Source organism: Pteronotus mesoamericanus, unplaced genomic scaffold (genome assembly GCF_021234165.1).
Source record: "Pteronotus mesoamericanus isolate MK-2021 breed Mesoamerican mustached bat unplaced genomic scaffold, CSHL_Meso_final contig_74, whole genome shotgun sequence".
Taxonomy (NCBI): Eukaryota; Metazoa; Chordata; class Mammalia; order Chiroptera; family Mormoopidae; genus Pteronotus; species Pteronotus mesoamericanus.
The window spans coordinates 44,124,687-44,143,139 of record NW_026555247.1 but is presented as its reverse complement, the minus strand read 5'-3'; the positions used below and the strand labels follow the sequence as shown (position 1 = coordinate 44,143,139).

At 59.6% G+C, this 18,453-nt stretch overlaps 1 protein-coding gene across 1 annotated transcript; it reads right to left on the bottom strand.

The window, feature by feature from the left end:
* Positions 1-1,725: 1,725 nt before the first annotated feature.
* Positions 1,726-18,122, bottom strand: SALL3 (spalt like transcription factor 3). Its single transcript, XM_054583794.1, has 3 exons — positions 18,041-18,122; positions 3,310-6,806; positions 1,726-2,157 (listed from the first exon to the last, which is right to left on the bottom strand). Exons 1-3 carry the CDS (start codon positions 18,120-18,122, stop codon positions 1,726-1,728), a joined length of 4,011 nt encoding a protein of 1,336 aa, XP_054439769.1.
* Between the last annotated feature and the right edge of the window lie 331 nt (positions 18,123-18,453).

The following is an 18,453-nucleotide window of genomic DNA, read 5'->3' as shown; positions in this document are numbered from 1 at the left end:
ACGTGCTCACGCGCGGTCGGGCGTGGCGACGGCGGCTGTGTGGGAAGGATTGTCCTGTTTCTCGGTTCGACAGGGAAGACGTCGCTGTCCTGCCCCTTCTGCGGGACGCCCAGGCCAGCACCGCGCCCACGGCTCCGGGACGGGGGTGCCGAGGAAGCCCGTCGTCTCTGACCGCCGCGCTCGCCACGCACGAATGAGGTAGAACACACAGCCGCCTGTGCCGCCCGCCCGCCCGCCCGCCGACCGCCTGCCCACCCTCCCTCCCTCACGCAGTAAAGTCACCGGCGGAAGTCGGTGTTTCGAATAATCAGACGGTGTGCTTTGTTTGCATCTGAGAAAGAAAGAAATAAAACGGGGAGTGAATTTCCCAGTTGTGACTGATTTTCCTGCCAGATGCCGACATCTCCCCCCGTTCACGGGGCTCAGGAGCAGGCTCAGGGCAGCCAGGGCACCTCGTGGGTGAGGAAGGGGCGGCAGGGAGACCGCGCCCACGCGACGTCCTCTCGGCTCCCGCCTCCTGCTGGCGTCGGGCTCCTAGGACGATTCATCGGAGCTTCGCTACAAGGGGTCCCGTTCTTACGTGAGCTCTGCAGAAAAGTTACATGTCAACGAAGAAGCGGCAGCCCCCCCGGTGGCTGAGGGACTGGCAAGTCCGGGTGGCTTTTCTAAGTAGCAAAGTTTCTCATGTTGTCTGACCTTAAGACAAAACAGAAACGGAACAGCATTTTTTTTTCATTTCCCTTAAATCAAAAGACTATTTATAAAATACTTTACATCTTTTTAAACCTTCAAATTATAGACAAACGTCCCTAATACAAAATACTAAAAGTGCAACAGTATAAATTAAGAGTTTGCAACCACATTATACAAACATTTCCTCTTTATTGTACAGCTTGGATACGTGGAATATTCACTCACAACGGCTTATAATGTTGTGACTAGTTTGCAGTGACGTTGTCTGTAACTGGTTCCCGGACCACACTAGAGAACAACCGTCCACATAGCAGCTACAAACATTTAAATTAAAAAAAAAACAAAACAAAAACCCAAAACGAAAGGCATGTTACTGACAGGTACTTGCACACAGAAGGCATGCTATCTTTCCCAACAGAACTTCACAATTTGCCTGCATTGAAATAACCCACTTATTTATAGTAAAACAAATCTCGCTTAAAAAAAAAAAATCCCACAGCCAGATATGTTCTGCTGCACAAAAGCCACCTCTGGAGTCGGGGCTGCATTGTCGGTTACCCGCATAATCGTGACGTCATAAATACTACAGACAAAGGTACTGTCAGGAGACACAGCGCGGGGAGGGTGGGGCCGCGTCGTCCGGCCGGGAGTTCTACAAACGAGTCCAGTGTCTCGCTCCCTCGCGGGACTGCCACCAGGACACTGCAGGGGCCCGGGCTCCTGCCCGGGACGCTCGGGTTTCCGGGGAAACAAAGCGGGTGCGCTCCGAGCCCTTTCGGTTTCCAGGGCGGCCTTCCCAGGGCGCCTCCTGCTGGGACTCGCGTTGATTGACAAGGTTGGAGGATTCTCAAGACCAGTCAAGCTCACCGAGAAACGAGGACCATGCAGTGCTTATGAGACACCCTGCAGCGGCCACTCAATTCGCGCCACGGGGACAAGCGGAAGGAGGGCCCGGGTCGGTCTCTCGAGGGTCACACGCCGCTGTGCTGTGCGTAGGAGGGATAGCGAGGGCGGGCGGGCGGGTGGGCGAGGCTAGTTAATGCCGATCTCCTTGTTGTCCTCAATGAACCTGGTGAATGGCCGGCTGGCGCCCGAGTCGGGGCTGGCTTTGTCCAGGCCCGCGGCCGGCGGGCTGCTGCCCGTGCGTGCCTTGTCCATGCCGGCGGCCAGGGAGCCCAGCGGGGGCATGGCGCCGCCGCCCAGGCTCACGGGGAGCGGGGGCAGGCCTCCGTTCTGGATGACGGAGATCTCGTTGTTCTTCATGGCCAGGCCGTTGGTGATGGCTGCCGCGTACTGGTTCCAGAATCCGGGGTCGACGTTCATGGCTCGCGCGGCCAGGTCCTTCTGGAACATTTCCGAGAACTTCAGGGCGTCGCCCCCCAGCAGGGCCATGGGGTTCTCCACCGACAGGCGGCGGCCGCGCCTCGCAGGGGCGTTGTTCCACATGTGTGTGCCCATGTGCACCTGCAAAGGAGAGAGGGAGGCCACCTCCGTGAGCGGGCACAGGGCCGCAGGCCCCGGACGCACACGCCGGCGCCACTCCCTCGGGGCTTGTTCTGTCCCCACCACGGGCCGGTCCTCGCAGGGCCTGGGGGCAACAGGACATTGTGAGGCGAACTTTTCCACGCATCTCACGCACTCCACCACCACGTTCTTTTTTGTGAAATATAAGAGGCAGAACTAGTCAACGCATTCATGTTTCTTCCAGGAGACGAGCCTGGGAGAACACCTTCTCCCCGCAAGGTATGCGCCCACGAGAACCCCCCAAGGGGGTTCCAAGCTTGGGGCCCCGGCCTCTCTGTCCCCGGAAGTCCTTTCTCGGAGCCTCTGTGGTCACCAGAGACCTCCCGTTGCTCTGGTCCCCTCCCCCTGAGGAGAAGCCACAGTATCGGCCTTCTCGCTCTAAAGAGGTCACGGAGACCCTGGCGGGCACCTGACCTGGCTGGAGGGCAGCACATCGAGCTGCAGGGGACCCGGGCGCACATGTGTTATCTCGCACCTGCCACGCGCCGCCCCCGTCTCCCAGGAACACGGATGCGAGGTCAGACCTTCCCCGTGAACACGGCGCTCGCCATGTGCTCTGGCCCTTGGCCGGCGGTGCCGCCCCTGACGCACAGGCCTCTCGCAGCCGCAGGACAGAGGGCGGGACCAGCCCCCTGGCTGGGCAGCACGGGCTCCTCCTGCCACCAGGTTCCAGGCAGCCGGGCCCTGCGCCGGCCCGCCCCACGGCGCCTGTCACCCCAACAGGCCGCCGGCACGGCATGGGCCCCGAGGGGAGGCGAGGCCCTCTACAGCCCAACAGCACACGCGAGGAAACGTGAGCATGCGCACGGCACACGCACACCCGTGGAGATGCCTGGGGCACACGCATGCCCACGCCCACTGTGGGCATGCACTCACCTGCGTAGCGGCTATACACAGGGGAGGCGCACACTACAGGTGTAAACACGCGCTGCGCATGTGCACCGACCCATCCACACGTGCACACTCACCCACGTGAGCACACCCTCACGCTCTGCGCGTGTGCCCACCCACCGGGCGCCCGGCACCGTCTTGCGCGGGCTTCCCAGCAGCTCGCCCCGCCCCCGGGCTCCTGGCCACCGCCCGTGCCCTCACCTTGAGGTTGCCCTTGGTGGTGAAGGCTCTCCCGCAGATGGTGCAGCCGAACGGCTTCTCCCCGGTGTGCGTGCGCTCGTGGATCTGCAGGGCGCTGGCGGAGGAGAAGGTCTTCCCACACGACTGGCAGTTGTGCTGCTTGGGGGTCCGGCGCGGCGGGGGGGCCAGCATGGGCGCGAGGCCGGGGCCCATCACCGCCTGCGGCCCCGTGGACACCTGGACGGCGGCCGGCAGCGGCGGGCCCTCGCCCAGCGTGACGGCCTTGCTGTGCCCGTTCAGTTCCATTTTGATCAGGGCGGGCGTGGAGCCGGCGACCAGGCCCGTAGAGGCGCTCTGGCTGGGACCTAGAGCAAAGTTGGGGTCAAATAACGGAGAAGGCAGCGCTTTCAGGTCGTGGGTCAGCAAGTGCTGCTTTAAATTACCCACAGTGGAGCACCCGCGCCCGCAGGCCACGCAGACAAACGGACGCTCCTTGGTGTGGCTGCGGTGGTGGATCTGCAACGCGCTCCTACAGGCAAAGGGCTTGCCGCAGACGCGACACACGGCGCGCTCACACTTACCCCGATCCCGGCTCAGGAACAGCAGGCTAAAGGGCGCCTCCTCCTTGACGGCCGGCCGGCTGGGGTGGGCGGCCGTGAGGTCCAGCGCGCCTCCGTTCTCGGGCGCGGGGGGCGGGCTGTCGGGCCTCTCGGTCTTGAGCGGCATGTCCGGCGGGTCCCCGTGGTTGCTGAGGCCCGGGGACTTGGAGGGCAGGCTGTCGCTGTGGCTGTTGACGGGGGACAGGGCCTGCAGGGAGGACGAGGCCTCGGACAGGGCCGGGCTGCCCGCGCTGCGGCTCTCCAGGTCGCCGGCGGCGGACGAGGAGTCGTTGCTGAGGCGGTCGCTGTCCCCGGACCCGTTCTCCACGGCCTTCGCGGCAGCCAGCGGCGGGCAGCCCATGGCGGCGTCCATCATCCGCATCTGGTTCTCCAGCGCGGCGATGCCGGAGATGACAGACGGGGGCGAGGGCGGGCGGGAGGCCGAGCAGGGCGGCGGCGGCCGGGCTGGGGCACTGGCCGCGTCCTTGGGCTCCGCGTCCTCCTCCATGGAGTTCTCGTCCGCATCGTCCTCGAAGCCGCTCAGGGCCTCGGCGGCCTGGTCGTCGTAGGGGAGCTCCGCGTCCACGGCGCCCTGCAGGCCGTCGGGCAGCGGCGTGTTGGGGATCTGCCCGCCCATGTGCATGCGGATGTGCTGCTGCAGCACCACGGCGTTGGTGAACTTCTTCTGGCAGATGGGGCAGGAATGCTGCACGCGCAGCGGCGGCTTCGCCCGGTGCACCCCGAAGTGCGTCTTCAGGTTGCCTTTGGTGGTGAAGGCGCGCCCGCAGATCTTGCACTTGAAGGGCCGCTCGCCGGTGTGCGTGCGGTAGTGCATCTTCAGGGCGCTCTGGCAGCTCAGCACCCGGTGGCAGATGACGCACTGGTTGGGGTCAGTCATCTTCTTGTCGATGTTCTCCACCAGCTGCTGCAGCTTGGACGTCTCGGACGTCTGCATGGAGTCGAGCAGCCCCCCGAAGGGGAACTTGGCCTTGAACGGCTCCGAGCTGGCCGCCAGGACCGGGCTGCAGAGGCCGGTGGAGAGGCTGCTGTCCGTGAGGGCCGTGGCGGCGGACGTGGCCGTGGCCGCGGCCTGCCCGCCGGCGGGGACGTCCCCCGCCCTGGCGCTCGCGCAAGGCAGGCCCAGGGGCTCGGTTTTGGTCAGAGAAGACACGCCGAGCACAGGCTGCGGGGACTCGGCGGTCGCGGGGGCGCCGGACTCGGAGCTGTTGAGGCCGGGGGACAGGGAGGGGCACTCGCTGGAGGCGGGCGAGGGCCGCTGCGGGGAGCGGCTCGCGGGGGTGAGGCTGGGGGAGTCGGCGTAGCCGCCGACGCCAGGGACGGTGGGCGGCAGCTGCAGCCCCACCGACGTGGGCACCGTGGGCAGCACGGGCTTGCTGTCCAGCCAGGTGGTGACCGGCTTCTCCGGCGGAAGCGACATGCCGTAGGGGATGCCGGAGCAGGTGGGCACGTTGTCCAGGTACTCGGGCACGGGGTAGGGGTTCATCTGGATGTGGGGGTACTTCTCCTTGTGGCGCTGGAAGTGCACCTTCAGGTTGCCCTTGGTGGAGAAGCGGTTGCCGCAGATGTTGCACTTGAAGGGCCGCTCGCCCGTGTGGGAGCGCAGGTGGATCTGCAGGGCACTGTCGCTCCCGAACACCTTGGCACAGAACCTGCACTTGTGCTTGAAGAAGGGGTCCTCGGCGCTGGCCTTGGGCTCGAACACCGACACGTTGGGGGGCTTGCCCTTGCGGTGCTTCATGAGGGCCGACAGGGGGTCCAGCGCGTTGGCCGTGGCCGCGATGCTGACCAGCGGGTTGGGGAAGATGACGCTGCTGGCCGAGGTCTGAGGTAGAAGAGGGTTTGGCAGGCTGGGCGCCGCGCTGAGCAGCGGGCCGGGCCCCAGGGCGGGCGGCGTGGGGGCTTTCTGCGGCTGCTGTGCGGCGCCGGCCCCGGAGGCCGGGGTGGCGCACGCAGGGCCCCCGCTGGAGGGCGCCGGGCCGCTGGACTCGGGGGCCGCGGGGCCCCCGCTGGGGACGAGCGGGGTGCTCGCCCCGGACCCCGGCTGTGACAGCGGCGGGGGGCCCTCGTAGGCCGTGGCCTGGGCGGCGGGGCCTGGCGGCGTGGGGGCGGGGGCCGGCCCGGAGGGCAGCTGCAGGGCGGAGTGTGCGGCCAGCCCCGGGAGCTGGCTGGGGGCAGGCCCGGGGGCGCCCTGGGCCCCCGGGGCGGCCCCGGGGTTCAGCGGCGGCCTCAGGGGCTGGCGGCCCATCATGGCCACCTGGCTGCGGATCTGCTCGATGAGCTGCAGCTGGTGGATCTGCTGCTGCTGCAGCGCCATCAGCTGCTCCAGGATCATGGGGATGGCCGCCGCGGCGACCCCACTGCTGGAGCCCGCCGCGCCCGCGGCCCGCGCGCTCTGGGAGAACTGCGCCACGGCCACCTTGGTGCTCAGCAGGGTCTCCAGCGTCACGTTGGTGCTCGGCATGCCGTAGGCGGCGGCGGGCGCGGGCGCGGGGGCCTGAGGTAGGGGCGGCTTCCCCGGGAGCGAGGGCCCTGGGCTCTGGAAGCTCTTGTCGGCCGCGGGGGACTCCACGTCCATGGGCTCCTCCTCCTTCTCGGGGGCCCTCACCTCGCCACCCTCCCCGCTCTCCGCGGGGGCCGCCTCCTCGGGAGCCTCGCTCTCCGCCTGTTCGCTGGGAGAGCTGGCCGGGGAAGGTTCCGGAAACTCCTCGGAGGCCGGGGCCGGCTCATCTTCGTGGACGATGAGCACCAGTGGGTTCTTCGTGCAGATCTTCTTGTGCCGCAGGAAGTCCGTCCACTTGAAGAACTCGGCACAGCACCGGTCGCACACGCTGGTGTCCTCGCCGCCGCTCCTGCTGTCGTGCCCGCTGTCGCCGTCCTCCGCGCCTTCCCCGGGGGCCGCTGTGGACAGCGAGAGACTGCGTCAGCCAGGGACCCGCCACCGCAAAACTTCGCACGCGCGTACAATCAATATTTTTTATTTTGTACAAATTACCCCACTCCAACATTTCTGACACCCAGCGCGGGCGCTCCGCGGGCCCTGCGAGCTGGCTAATCATTTTCTTAGCGCCATCCATCAAATTATGAGGCTCTATCAATTGTGGATACTGCTTCTTAATGAAATTCCATAGAAGCCATTGATTTCCAATATTTTCATACAATCCGCGGCCGCCCTGTCTGTGGGTACAAAGCCAGCTTTCGATGGGCTCATTAGGATTCTCCCTACCATCCGGCCTCCTCGTTTCCAGCAAAATTAGAGATGCCTTTGCCAGTTCACTTAACATCGCTAAACTAATCTGTAACCTTTCAAACTCGCGTCAGCCCTGACAGCGAGCCGGCCGCCGCCTCTGCGCGCTCCGCCGCAGAGATTTATCATCTTTATGCAGCGGGAGACATCACAGGTTTAATGTAATTCTAGAGAACCTTGCAGGCCAATGGGCAGTTATTTCACGCAGGAAATTTCAGCTAAATACTTGCATTTGTAAATGTAACCAAGAAAACAGCACCTCTCTCCTCCCTGCTCACAAGCGTCACCTACCCCGGCCCATCGTCCACGGTCGGCCCCCGGCTGCTCGGCCCCGCGGGAGGCCCTCGCAGGGCGGCCCACTGAGCGTCCGCGACGTGGTCTGGGCCTGAGAGTACCCGTGTTTCACACCGTTAACGGGCTCTCTCCGACGCAATATTTCTTGGGGAAATGAACCAAAATTACACGTCACCGGCATCAGCCAATCGCGTTCGGCGGTCAGCTAACAAACTAGAAATTACATATGTAAAGTTCATTTACGTTGACATGTTTAACGTGAGAACGTTGTGTAGTCCGACACACTTTTTCTACCTATTTTCATCTGTTCTCATAGAAAGACTTAGCAAATTATATGCTTGCGCCAGAGTGGGAAACCCTCTAATTGGTTACACATGTTTAATTACTGTTGTAGGCAGCTACTTCCTGACTTCCCTAACCCTCTTGTGCCGAATAACAACCACGTTTAATGAACAATTCTAATTCACACCTGATCAAATAAATGGCTGACCAGGAACAAGGAATCAGCGTGGGCTAAGGTTCCCGGCTCCTGTGCTCTGGCGGTGGGGTAGGAGGCAACGCGCCGTAATTACTCAGCTCCGTGTGCCGGCCGGACGGTCCTGCCTCGCAACTGCTTTTTGTCAACTTACAGACGAGTGGCAGCAGCGATCAGGTCCACAGAGAGAAATGACAGCTGCAAATCAGCTCTTTGTCCCCCTGCAACGCTGAGTGCAAGAACAACACACCCTACTCTTGTGCCCCGGAAATAATTTACTGCTGTTCCCTCCGCAAACGCACTTGCTACGAAGTCTCCCTACTTTTCCTTGTAGGGTTTTGGGAAAAGAAATAATTCGGCCTGATTTCAGGAGGAGAATCTCGTGTCAAAAAAGAGTCCTGGATCAACAGTAGCCCCTCCGCTAGAAAAGAAAATAAAAACATCTTCCGAGGCCGACCTGCCTGCAGCTCCCCAGGAGGCCATCCCTGCCGGGTGCGCTACACACGCCTTTAAAGAATTATTAGCAGTGCTCAATTAGCATTTTCTTAACTGGCTGACCCATGGGAAGGGGAAAAGCTAGAGCTTGCAGCCCATAAAGGCCCTGCTGGACTTTAAAACTCGAGTCCGGCTGACGGTCAGCAGGGACGAGCCTCATTACCGGGGGAAGGAACGCGGCCGGCGTGGCTGTGGGGCCGAGTGCGCCGGGGGCCGAGTGCGCCGGGGGCCGAGCCGGCCGGCGTTTGCGGCAGATGCGCGCGCCGAACTCTGTTCCGGGTGTGCAAAATCCCACTCTCCACCCGCCGAGGTCCCGACATGGGACAAAACCCAGGAACACTCAGGTCTTCAGGTTAGCAGTTTTTTAAAGATCCGTCAACACGGGCCGCCTCAGGCCCCCGGCGCGGGCGTAAGCCCTCACCATGCCCCGCACCGAGGCGCGGCGTTCACGGTCCTTGTGCGCGTGTGGAATGCTCTGCGGCGGCCCCAGGACGTCCACACGCAGCGAGCCATCGCAAGGGCGGTGTCCCTGGACAGGGGCAGAATTCTCAGAGTTGTTTTCCAGCGTGTTAGAGCGACGATAGCGAGGCCTGCCGGAATCTTCACACCGATTTTTATTTTAATGCTCTCTCCAAAGGAAAACATCCAGAAATCAATTCTGAAATACTCTCTACCTTTAAATCCTAAGAGGGGATGAAGTGTTTTACCTTTTGCGTGACAGAGAGGGGCCTTCACGTGGTATATCCATTTAAAATTTGACAGTTAAGCCCCGTGTATGTCTTGGTCAGAGACTCCTTTATGTGGGACACATGCGAGGGGCAGTTCTCCGAGAAAGTGCTCACAAATGAGCTGATTTCTGGATCATTTTTAGCGTGCAGAGCGTCGGAAGACTCCACTTACTTAACTGTAAATAAACTGCACTCTCACAAAGGGCACTTCCGGATTCTCCCTGCAGAAACCGGGCCGGGGGGCCGGGGGGCCGGGGCTAGGGCTCCCCGTCCTGCACCCACGGCCCCTTCCGCCGAGTGCTTCGTCAACCCAGACAAATCGACCGAAAGGGGCGTTTTCCCACTTCCATTGTTTTTTTCACAGGTTCAGTACTTTTAGGGTTCACCTCCGGATCCACGGACGTTGGGAACTGTTCCCACGGGCAATTTCCTTCTTTCCCACTAGCAGGTTCTCAACTGTAGAAACTTTCTCCCAAATAAGTCATTTTGCTTAATGCAATGATAAGTGATAATTACCTAAACATAATGAAGATACTCTTGTCAAAGTAAAATCGCTTTCCACTTACATTCCTTTAAAACTGAAAGAAAGCAAAGCCAAAGAGAGGAAATTGTGTAAAAATGGCATCCTGACCATGTGGATCTGTTAACAGTCATTATGTTAATGACCCTAACGAAAGAGAGAATTGCTAGGTTTTATAAGCAAAGTTTCAGAATAAATTTGCCTTTTGCTTGAAACACATTGAAAACACTACAATTAGCAAAGGGAAAAATTCTTCAGTACCATCTAGGTTTCTTATTTTGGATGAATCATTTAGAATCACCACTTACAATCCGCCCCCCCCCCCCCCCGCCCCGGCTTTGTATAAAATCTCAACCGCACGGTCCGCTCAGTCGCTGTTCTCAGCTGCTCGAGCTGCGGCTGCCCCACCGTCAAAGGCTGAATGTGATGAGCTTTCCCCAGAAGTTACAGAGAGGCACACATTTCCTACAACAGTTTGGAGTAAAACGTGTTCAAATAAAAACGTCACTGGTTCATGGTGGAATTCAAATTTTGGGCGCATATTTTAAGAATGTTGTTAAACAGCAACAATAAGCCCTTCAACGGAGTTGATTGGTAGGAAATAAGCCAAGGAGCTGAGCGTGTTGGGGACAGAGCCCTTTGAAGCGGGGCTCCAGAGCGGGGTGCAGGCCGGCTTCTGCCGTGCTCAGAGGGGGACATAAAATAAGCTGTTATAACCTGATGGCTCTTCTCGTTACAGTGACGGAACGTATCGTGTTACCGCGTGTATGTGCTAATCTGGCAGTATTTATTCATTTTAAAAAATGCCGTCTGGAACAAGGAGACACGTGTGGGAAAAATCTGAACGCAGCTCGCATTGCATAGCTTACAGAGCCCTCTCATCCTGCCGCTGTTTCAACCTGATTATTAAGTCAGATTCAGATGTATGCAACCATCTTTTAATTAAATTTACATTTAAACTGGCCTCTGTGTTCTAAAAATAGAAGTTATTACCCCCATTAGTTAATGTGGCTTAAAATTTTTATTTCGAGGTAAAAGGATGTCCACGAACCCGTCACAACAGTAAGTTGTGTGGTTCTGAGAGATTTATTTCTAATGCACTTTCTTTCTTGGGGGGCGGGGGATGGAAAAACAAGAATTGTAAACACGATCACTACAGCCAAAGCCGTTTATTTCTCACATACTGACTCCTCGATGGCCGAGATTTCACACTGTGAGCAGGCGAGGCGGAGGCGGGAAGGTGTCCTGTGTGAGGGCTGCATCAGAACCGGCCCCACCCCCGCGCCTCCCCGGGGGTGGGGGGGGGGGCAGGGACAGGCTGTCCCGGTGGCTTGTGTGGCAGGAGGCGGCCGGCCCGTCTGCCTCAGGGACGTCACACCTGTGCCCCCCACCCCGAGGGGCCAGGCCGGCACCGGGCTTCATGCCGTGTTTCCTGAGAGCGTCAGGAGGGAGGAGACAGCTGAACAGAGGCCACCGCAGCTCCAGAGGAAACGTTTAATCAGCTCACAGCGACCCCCACACTGGCTCTTCGGACCTGCGACTTCTCCGACTCCTTGCCCACGCCAGCCTTCCTGCGCGAGCCCCCCTTTCTCACCTCCTCCGGGGAGAGAGAGGGGGTCCCAGGGCCTTTCAGAGAAAGTCCCCAACAAAGGGATGGCTTTGATGACAGACTTACAAACACAGGGGTTTTATCTCTTCTCACTAATAAAACACACAGAATCTGTAACAAAAATGTCCCTCTTCTTGGGATCAACTCTCTCAGGGTGAAAGGCCCTCCTCCCTCAAAAATAAACACCAAAACCACACACAGAAACCGCCCCCCCTTCCTCGGCTGTAATTCCTGCTGTTACATAATAGACGCGGATCATGTCTCACTGTCCCCGGAGGAGGGCAGAGTGTCCACACCCAGGAGGACCTTTTTTGAAGCCGCAAGGGGAAAGCATTGTTGCAACACATACAACAGCAGCGCAGGTAGAAGGCGTTCCTGAAACACGTCAGGCCGCAGTGTTCCCAACGGCAGCGCGGCTTCGGGTGCCCCCCTGCGGAGCAGGGCGCCGCGCAGACACGCCGCCCCCCGACGGAGAAGGCCCCCACAGGCGTGGTCCCACTGTGTCCGAGCCTCCAGAGCTCACCTTTCCCGGCCACACTTCTGCCACCGTTTTCAATTCCGCACCGGGAGCAACAGAAGTGACCTGGGGCCGCCCGGGGGGAGGACGGGAACTTCTGCACCTTAAATGAGCGACTGTAAAAGGCCCCGTGGGTCTCTGAGGAGAGAAAACGGCCTTTCTCCTCGGCCTGGGCCATCCCTGAACAACCTGGACAGCGTTTTTCAAGTTTTCCTCCATCATTAGGAGACACTTATTTTCTTGCAAATTAATTCTTTTTAACTCCTTATGATAGCTCTGAATCCCATAAAGAAAGATGAATTATCACATGCTGAGCCCAAGCTGCGACACAGGAGGAGACAAATAGAGACCCCCACTGTGTCTAACAATGTAGAAGAAATTCCAGACGCAACAGAAAAATTGTGTCCTTCTCCCCGGACCTCCAGGCTGGAGAGCCCGGCGCCGACAGTGGAGGGCACTGTCGCTGTGCCGAACGCGGCGCTGACCCGCCTGCCTGCTCTGAGCCACTCGGTGGCCCGTGGCTCGAATTTGTTAAGCAACGACCACCTGTGGCACAGCCGCCAAGCGTCTGGGGCTGGGAGCGTCCGCAGCCCTGCGTGGGGAGGTGCGGTGGGCGGCCGGCCTTCCTTTCTGGCCACAGGCAGAGGAGAGCGGACACACACCCGCTCGCTCAACGGCCTGCCCGGGCGCCGTGCCCAAGGTGCGGGGGGGGGGCGGCGCATGGCACTCCCCGGCCGCAGGAGCGTTCCCTCCTCGAGGCGCGGCGCTGCGGGCCCGCGTCCGATGGACACGCATCGCTGTCTGGGCCTCAGGCTGGCACAGACCTGAAACACGCCGACCGGTGGGAACAAGCTCACCGAAGCCCCCAAGGGGGGAACCGCGGTCTGTGCTGGTGCCGCGGGCCCAGGCGCCCAAGGTTTCAGCTCAGGTCTGACACACGGGCCTCCACGTGCTCGCTCCCGCCTGCCCGAAAGTGCGCCAGCGTGGCCGCTCCTCACACCCGCCAGTCAGGAAACACAGGAAGGCGCAGGCCCACAGAGAGGCACCGGCACCTCGGCCTACGTGGCCCTGGAGACGCAGGGACGACACCGTGTCCAGGAGCAGGGCTCGACCGCTGCCCCCAGCAGACCTCTGGCACTCGCGGGAGGGCTGCTAAATCATCTCTGTTCGTCATCACGGCACAGCGCTCTCCGCTTCTGCGGGCAAAGTTTACACATGTGCAAAAAATCATCCTGCCAGAGCCCTGCCCCGGTCACCGAGGCCAGGCCCCGCACGTCCCCGGCCGCACAATAGGATCACCGAGCCGCGCCACGAGGGCCCCCCGGCCGCGAGGGCCCGGGACCGAGGACGGAGACCCAGTGGCACCGCACCTGCAGGGTTAATGAACCAGTTCAAGATGGAACCGCTGCACAAAAGGAAACCGTGCCCTGTCCTCGCAGAACTATAAACACTCGTGCGGCGCGAGGCGGGCGTGCCGGGCCTCGGCGGGCCGGCCCGGAGCAGACCCGGGCCTCCAGTTACCGCGCGGACCCAGGGCTAACACTTCGCAGAGCAGCGACGAGTCCTGTTGCCAAGGTCAACAGCACAGATGCACTAATTGCATTACGAGCTTGACATCCAGCGGCCACCGCTGGCAGGCAGGGCAGGCAAAGGTTAAGTCAGCAAGGCTTGTCACAGCCCCTCTAACGACCCACCTTCAGGGCCGGGCGCTGGCCGGCTCTGCGGCCCCCCCTTCCCCCAGTCCTCAGGCGGGGGCAGCGCCCGGAAGGCTTTCCGGCGCGCAGAGGGGCGGGGGTCTCGGGGGCGGGCACAGCCGCCGCCGGGGCCCTGGGAAGGGACAGGCCCCCAGAGGCCCGGCTCAGACCCGCCGCACGCCCAGGTCTCTCTGGCGGGCGTCCTTCCAGCCTGGAGAGCCAGCCCTTCCCTGGGCTGAGCACGCAGACCAGCCCTGGCTGATCCTCACCCAAGTCGAGCCCGTTGTGTTGTTTTATCATTTCGATTAATATTTTATGCCGCCTGTGACACAACTGGCCTTGTTTGCTTGCCTGGAAATGACAGGCAGCGAAGTGCATTGGGAACCACAAAGGCGTCCAAATCAGAAGAGAAAACCGAAGGGTGGGTTTTTTTTAAAATACCAAAGTTTATTTAAGGCGATAGGAAAACATTCGATTGGTACGGACTCTGTTTGCGTCCTATTTTCTCGTTGCTGTGCAGCAACGTGACATGTGCTGTAATGGCCACCCTGCTCACCTTCACGAGCCCGGGACAGGCTGGCCTGACTCTGGCAACAGCAGAGGGGTCCCGTGGGACACACACACACACACACGTGCGCGCGCGCCCACGCACACACGGACAGAACCCTCCAAAACTGCCCTTCTCCAACTACCCCGTAGCCGGGAGAGGGTGCGTACCCTCATTAGTGGTGAAGAAGATTTTAATTTTCCTCGAAGAGAAGCGGGTGCCAGCACTTACATTTAAGAATGCTGAATTCCAGCGGGTGTTGGGGGCACGGAGGGGAGCCTTGGTTTTACTCTGAATTCCCCCCGAAGAGAAGCTTCTGCGAGCTCCCTCGAGGAGAAGGGGAAGGGCTGCGAGGCTGCAGTTGGAAATGAAACCTGACCCCCTTTGGCCATCGTCCTGTATACAGAAAATAATCAGCCTGCTAAGTAACTCCTGCTGTGAGCTCGTACCTTCTTCTTTCTCGGCCTCTGAAAAGATCTAAAAATACTGGATGATCATATGTTGTGGAAGTTTAAAATGTACATAAAAACCCCCACTGTTACCTAATCAGCTCTTCCTCGGCGAGGTGGGAATTAATTGGCAGGCCTTCTGGAGACCACCGAAGGATGCCTTTGAAAAGAGGCTCGGCTTTTTAAGTGTTATTTTTAAAATAAATGTTTGCAAATTCCTCCTTCCCCTTTCCCTCGTACTTACTTACTGTTCACCTTTCCTGTCGCAGGGAAAACAATCTGCCTCCCCATGTTAGAAAGTGGCTTCTGTGTGGCTGCCTTTAGAAAGCTGAATTGTAAATGTGTCCTGTTGGGGGGGGGGGCGCGGCAGGCAAGCCATGCATACACAGATGAAAGAGGGAAGCCCTCCGCAGCGGGGGCGGCGGCCTCCTGTCCCCGAGCTGAAACGCAGCCGGGGAGACCCCCGCTCCCGCCCCCCGGCACATGCTCACCACAGTGAAAAGGATTTTTTAAGATAGCCATGTGACTGAAAATAAAAACACACTTTGAAGCAATTAGTGCTAACAAACCCAACACGCGATGGCAAATTGTTTTAAATTATAATATCCTTTTGTTCTTCCTTAAACACATTTTCTCCCAACGACAATAAAATACCTCTTTATGAAGTTGTATTTTATATGATAAAGGATAGCACTCTCGCCCCTTCCAAAGTTCTCAGGAGGAATGCTCAGTGCGTTTCTGGCATTAGAAGTTTTAATTACTTTTTCTTAGAACAAAAACAGTCAGCTGGCTGAGAGGATTTCATTATTGATGACACGCATTTAACTGAATCCTAAAGCTGCAACAGTCATTCCTAAATTTTCAGACACAGTTAAAGGTTGTTCCCATAGGGAATGTGAGCCCCAGTCATTCTTAAATTTTACAACAGGGTAACTTTGCGATACTTCCCAAAAATCATGATCACTTTTTCTCCCTCTCAACACACCACTGCCCTTCATGCCTGCAACGAGGAGGTCCGGGCGGCACTGCAGCTATTTGGGGAGAGCTGTCTTTTTCTCATTGCTTGCCTAGAAACCAAAGTCTGAAAAAAAGTCATATTCCTTTTTTTAAAGAAATAGTCTTTTTACTGTCAATTAACGCGGCTGTGGATCTTTGCCACCCGTGTTACCCTAAAATTTTACACAGAACGTTTGTTTTTCGTGGCATTATGGACAGCCTTCCATTTTGCTGTCTGCACGCATCTACTGCTTTAATTCACGTCACACCCAAAGTGATACAAAGGAATTATTTACTGTTTCTAAAACCCTGTAAACTAACTTAGCTCACTTGTAACTCCACGCACAGGCTGCTTATTTCCACTGCTTTGAACAAAGTTAAAATTTTGAGACGATCTCATTCATGCTGGAGTAATTTAGTTTTCACAACCATTTATCTTTAAAAAATATTTTCGCCCTCTCCCTCCTGACGGCCAGCACACCAGGCCCCTCCAGCGAGCGGAGAACACAGTATCTTTTATGCTCTGCGAGCCATCAGCCTCGGAATCCTTACATCAGGAAGAACTGCTTTTTACACAGTTTGCCCAAACTGCCCTTAAAACCATCGAGGGAGACCACCGCTGGACCCAGGCTCAGCCCGACTGGCTGGTCTTGGCCTGTTGCAAAACACGACCAGAACCCGGGTTAGGGTCAGGAACACAACTCTGAGGGGAGAGAAAACACAGGTCTGGCCAAAACTTTAATCCCACCGCGGGCATGAAACCGGAATGGTTCACCCCTAAATACACTCGGTCACTGAGGGGAATTCAAGAGAGAACTTGTAAATACTGTTTTCCATCTCAGGTTTTCAGACGTGGGCTCGAGACCCGGACCGTGTTTACCCTGTTAGGTTCACCAGGCTCCCATTTCTGAACTGAAATTAAAATTGAACATCAGAACCTCAGCTTGTTAATTGTTAAATACCAGGGGTTTTACTCTATTAATTAAAATATGCTTTAATAAAAGGAGACGTTGCACATTTTGATAACGACCCTACAAAGCTGAGAAGTATTTACATTGTTGCATTTTGGGGCGCCTGTGAAAGCCGATTTTCAGCTATTCAGGAGCCGCAATAATAAAGCTTTAAAATTCCTCGCTGGGATGCAATGTAGCTCTTTTGAAGGGAAGACTGTCTTTCTCATTCGGCAGAAATAAATCCATTCATTTGATCATGTAGTCATTGAGGGCAATACAAAACAAACCGAGTGTGAGAAATTCTATGTGATGAAGTAAACAAAACAAAAAAATCCATTTCCATGACAAAAAGAGCCTTTGTCCCTAATCCACCCGCCATATGCAAGCGTTTCTTTTTAGCGCATCTCCGGCTCCAATCTTGGGTGACGAGGCCGCACCGGCTCGGCGGCCTCACCTCAGAGCCACGGAGAAGGCCCAGCTCGCGAATTTTATTTAACGAGTTCCCGGCCGCGTCCTAAGCGTCTTCCCCCTTCTGCGTTCCGACGCGCAGGGCACCAGCTCGGTCAAACTTCACCCCACCGTGCGACCAACGCACACTGCCGCGATTTTCTGCAGAAAGCCCAATTCTCCTGGTAAAAAGATGCGTATCGGCCTCCGAACAACTTAGAATCGGTCCATCCAAAAGTTGGCCGGCTTGTTTTTTTAAGGAAGGAACTCTCCGCTGTCCGCGCGGTGGTGCCGCCGCGGGCCCCCTGCGTCCCGGGGTCGCGCCCTGGGGACCCCGAGCGCCCCGGGCGGCACGGCGCGGACTCGGGCCCAAAACTCCCCGGGAGGAGGCCGGGCCGCCGGCGCCGGGCTCGCCCGCGCGGAGGCCACCTTCGCTTGGGGACGAGGAGGAAGTCCCCGCGGCGCCGCGGAAGCATCGGAGCAGGCCGAGCAAACTTGCAGCCGCCAGGACGTGCCGGGTCCGCCGCGTGCACAGAGCGCCGCGGCCGAGCTCACCCCGGGTTAAGTCCCCAGGCGGCCATTAGGCCAGGCCTGGCGACAGTGCCTGCTCGCCTCGGAAGCGGATCGCTGGTTTGTCAGCGCGCGGGGACTCGCAGCTCCGCGGCCGCGGGGCGCACGAGGCGGGCGGTGCAGGGCGGGGGCCGGCCGGGGTCGGGGCGGCGGCCCCGCTCCGACCGCACGCCGCCCGAGGCGCCCGGCGCCGAACAAAGCTGCTCTGCCCGCGTCCAGCGGGTGGTGAGCCCCGGACGCCTAACCGCCGCTGAGCCCGCCCAGGAGACGCCGGGGTCGCCGAGGCCGGCTCCGCGTCCGGGCGCAGGGAGCCCGGGGGGCGGCGTGGAAGAGGCGGCGCGGACCCCTCCCGCCCCCGCCCAGTCCCGCGCGCTGCTCCCCAACTCCCAGCGGCTGAGCCAAGTTTACTTCGTCCGCAACTCTCCGCGCCGTGCGCTCTGGCGGAGGACCCGTCCCCGCGGCCCGCCGGCTCCGGCCAGGCGCCGCGCGCCGGAGCCTGACTCGCGGGAGCCAGCGCCCCGACCCCGTCTGCCGCGCGTGGCCGCCCCCGCCGCCCGGCGGTCCCCAGCCCCCCGCCGCCCCGCGGCCCCTCACCGTGCTCCGGAGCCCCTTCCGGCGGCGGCAGCTCCTCGTCCGACTTGAGGTGCTGGGGCTTGGCCTGCTTGCGCCGAGACATGCTGCTAGCGGCGCGCGGGCCCCACGCGGGGCAGCGGCATCAGCGGGGCGGCCGGCGGGGACGGCGCGGGGCGGCCGGGCGGGCGCGGGGCGCGGGGCGCGGGCGGCGGCGGCGGCGGCGGCGGCTGCGCGGGCCGCGCATGGGGCTGAGCAATTAGGCTGGTGAATAATGCATGGCCATTAGCGGAGGGCCGCGCCGATTGGCCGGCCTCCAGCGGACTCTGCCGGCCTATGCAAATGAGGCCGCGCTCGCAATTAGCGACCGCGCGGTCCAGGAGGCGGCCGGCGCCCGGGGACCTGGGAGCGCGCGGCCCGGCACCGCCTACATCGCG